The following is a 2,823-nucleotide window of genomic DNA, read 5'->3' as shown; positions in this document are numbered from 1 at the left end:
ATGACGTTTATGTTTATTTTCGCTTTGTATTCGTATTCTCCTCCCCGGCTGTCGTGAATATTTCGCTTCAGACATTGGGTTCTTTTTGGCCCCCCAGACAAAGCGAACGGGCCCGCAAGTGCTCAGGTTGATTTCGATTTTGACAGCTGCCTGACTCACTCGGTTGGTCGCATTTTCGTTGGATTCGCATTTCATTAGCTTGTTATGGACCACCTACGGCCAACGCTGACAGACCTCTGCCCCCCGTCCCATGGTTTTGGCCATTTGACAGACCCACAGCGAAGCAATTAAGCCGCCTGGCATCGAACACACAATCCCAACCAATGGGGCAATTTAAGGTATTTACAAAAGCGTAAAAAAGGTAAAGAAAACAAGACTGGCTCCTCCTTCTCCCAATCAAAACAAGACGAAAACCACTCGAGGCCCTCTCCGAAATGTCAATCGTCCAAGTTAAAAGTTAAGACTGGATGCGAAAAAGGCAGCCTAAACGAAGAAACAATCCTTCCTACCTGCTTTTAAGATATATACACTTGCTAGTTTTTCAAGGAGACTACAAAACAAATGGAATTTTTAAAAGGCAATGGCTTCAAAGCAAAATTACTTAGTTGAGTAATTAAAATACTGTTACGTAAAAATGTTTTAAAATACATCTTTTTCAATTTATTCTGAATGGGATGGGTTAATGTAAAGTTGTTGAGGAATAATTTTTTTTTTATATTTATGCGCCAATTTAAAAGTCATACTTAAAAAACCCAAAGCATTTTAAAGTACAGATGAATTAGCGAAAAATATTTTTCTTTTAAAAGTGGCCCATTTTAAAATTGTTGGGAGTGACAGGAAGCTGAAAAGTTCCTAGTCCGAATCATCCCCTTCGTCGTCGTCCTGGCCCTGCATCTGGAAGTAGCGCATGGCGAACGTGTCCTTGCCGGTGGACACAACGCGCACCCAGTCGCGCAGGCTGTGCTTCTTCAGATAGCGCTTGGCCAGGTACTTGAAGTAGCGCTTCGAGAAGTGCACCGCACTGTGCACGATCAGCGAGTCGTTCTTGGGACGCTCGAAGTACACCAGGTCGCCCAGCTGGTTGACCTTATTCTTGACCTTGATGTGCGTCTTCAGGTACTTCTCAAGATCGGAGACGTCCAGGAGCAAATCCTCGGCCACGCATGCGCAGTCGATGACGAAGCGTTGCCAGACCTTCTTTTTGGAGACCTTTTTTCCGCGCAGAAGATTCTTCGGGGGCTTGGCCTTCGGCTTTGGTTTGGTTTTGGGTTTGGCCGGAGCAGCAGCCTTCATTTCGGTGGCTATCGGAGCGACTTCTGCCTTGGATGCTTTTTCCTTTTTTTCGGGCTTTGGAGTTGCCGGAGTTTTTGACTTGGTAGTTTGTTGCGGAGTCACCTTTTTGGCAGCTGGAGCATCCGATTTGGTTGTGGTCTCACGTTTCGGGGCTGCAGATTTGCGTTTCTTAGCAATCAAAGTGGCCGAAGAACCGGAGGATGAGTCCACCTCCTTCCCAGCAGTTTCGACGGTTTTGATACTTAACCCTTTCAGGGCGGTACCCAGATTCTTTAGAGCCACTGCCGGAGCTTTTGCTACTTTCTTAGAAGACACAGTGGGGGCAGAAGATTTTGCAGGAGCTGCGGTTTCTGCGGCGGCCACCTTAGATTGGGTATTCTTAGGCGGCACTGTGGCCTTCGGTTTGGCCTTGGATGCCTTCTTTTTCGGAGATTGGGGCTTCATTTCTGAGAGAAATAATTTTGAAAATTATATAAATACAAAATGTTTTACAATTTTCTTACTATAAAGCTTGCAAATCGAGGAGCACGTGACTTGCTTAGCCGAAAATTGAGCACGAAAAGGATTAAAGTGACCAGGTTAAGTAAAGGCAAAAAGCTGGCTGCGCTTTTCGACCAGTGTTGCCCTTCCCTTAATCGATTGTTGTTTGTGTAAAATGTGAATTGCTATTATTCGATTCTTCTTTGGCGAATTTTGTAAAAAACAGGAAAAAACTAAAAAAGAAGCAGATCGTGAAGCAGGGCGGCAATGTTGACGCTCTGATTTAACGCTGATTAATTGACACGAAGTTATTATTACCGCTTGTCGGTCAGGCATCAATTTGCCCTTGTTTACGTTGTATCGCCTCGAGATCAGGTTGTGCAATTTGTAAGTTTATATTATGCTGCTTCCTTTTAAGCAGGTTTATTATAGGGTTTGGTACTTAAGTGAGGACGATTTAATCTGAGGACACAGTTTTAAGATAAGTTACTAAATTGTGAGGCATGTTATATTTTCATTCTCACGAATTCTCGCACCCTAAAAGACATCTCACCTTTCCCAGACCCTTGGCAAATTGATTTCCAAAAGCCTGATTAAACTCTCATCACATTCCTTTTCTCTTTTTATGCCAGTTCATTTATTTTCAAGTTGTACAAACATTTAGCTATCGCTTCAATATTTTTTAACCAAAAAGAAATCCCTAAATTGCATAACATATCGCTTTGCAACGAGCGCCATTTATCAAATTCAAACGAAAGAGTTGGCCACCAACTGGGATGTGGGATTGCTGAGGTGGGGGATGGGGTTTGGGGTTTGGGGCATGCCACCTCCTATCGGCAGAAAAAATAAAAACAAAAAAGTGCAAGGCAAAGTGAATTCCCGGGGAGCGTTTAATCAAAATTTACCGGCGAACGCGTTCGCTGACAATGAGAAATTGCAACAAATTCGCGCTACAGCGAATCCTTCTTTCTATCTCCGTCTCTTTCTGCCTCGCTGCAGCTGTCTCTCTCTGCTTTTATGCAGCTGTCTCTTTTGCTCGCCACTGCCAAG

General features: G+C 44.0%; 1 protein-coding gene across 1 annotated transcript; it reads right to left on the bottom strand.

Moving 5' to 3' along the window:
- Positions 1-635: 635 nt before the first annotated feature.
- On the bottom strand, positions 636-1,857 carry LOC108135365 (60S ribosomal protein L22). The gene is made up of 2 exons (XM_017256056.2): positions 1,797-1,857; positions 636-1,739 (listed from the first exon to the last, which is right to left on the bottom strand). The coding sequence occupies exon 2, from the start codon at positions 1,735-1,737 to the stop codon at positions 853-855; it is 885 nt and encodes a 294-aa protein (XP_017111545.1). The 5' UTR covers positions 1,738-1,739; positions 1,797-1,857; the 3' UTR covers positions 636-852.
- Between the last annotated feature and the right edge of the window lie 966 nt (positions 1,858-2,823).

The sequence above is a fragment of the Drosophila elegans genome, unplaced genomic scaffold (assembly GCF_018152505.1).
Source record: "Drosophila elegans isolate 14027-0461.03 unplaced genomic scaffold, ASM1815250v1 contig_520, whole genome shotgun sequence".
In the NCBI taxonomy this organism is placed as follows: Eukaryota; Metazoa; Arthropoda; class Insecta; order Diptera; family Drosophilidae; genus Drosophila; species Drosophila elegans.
The sequence above is the reverse complement of the archived record's forward strand: the minus strand, read 5'-3'. Positions and strand labels throughout refer to the sequence as shown.

Excerpts from the sequence above, each read along its gene's own strand:
- LOC108135365 (XM_017256056.2), bottom strand. The coding sequence starts at position 1,737 with ATGAAGCCCCAATCTCCGAAAAAGAAGGCATCCAAGGCCAAACCGAAG.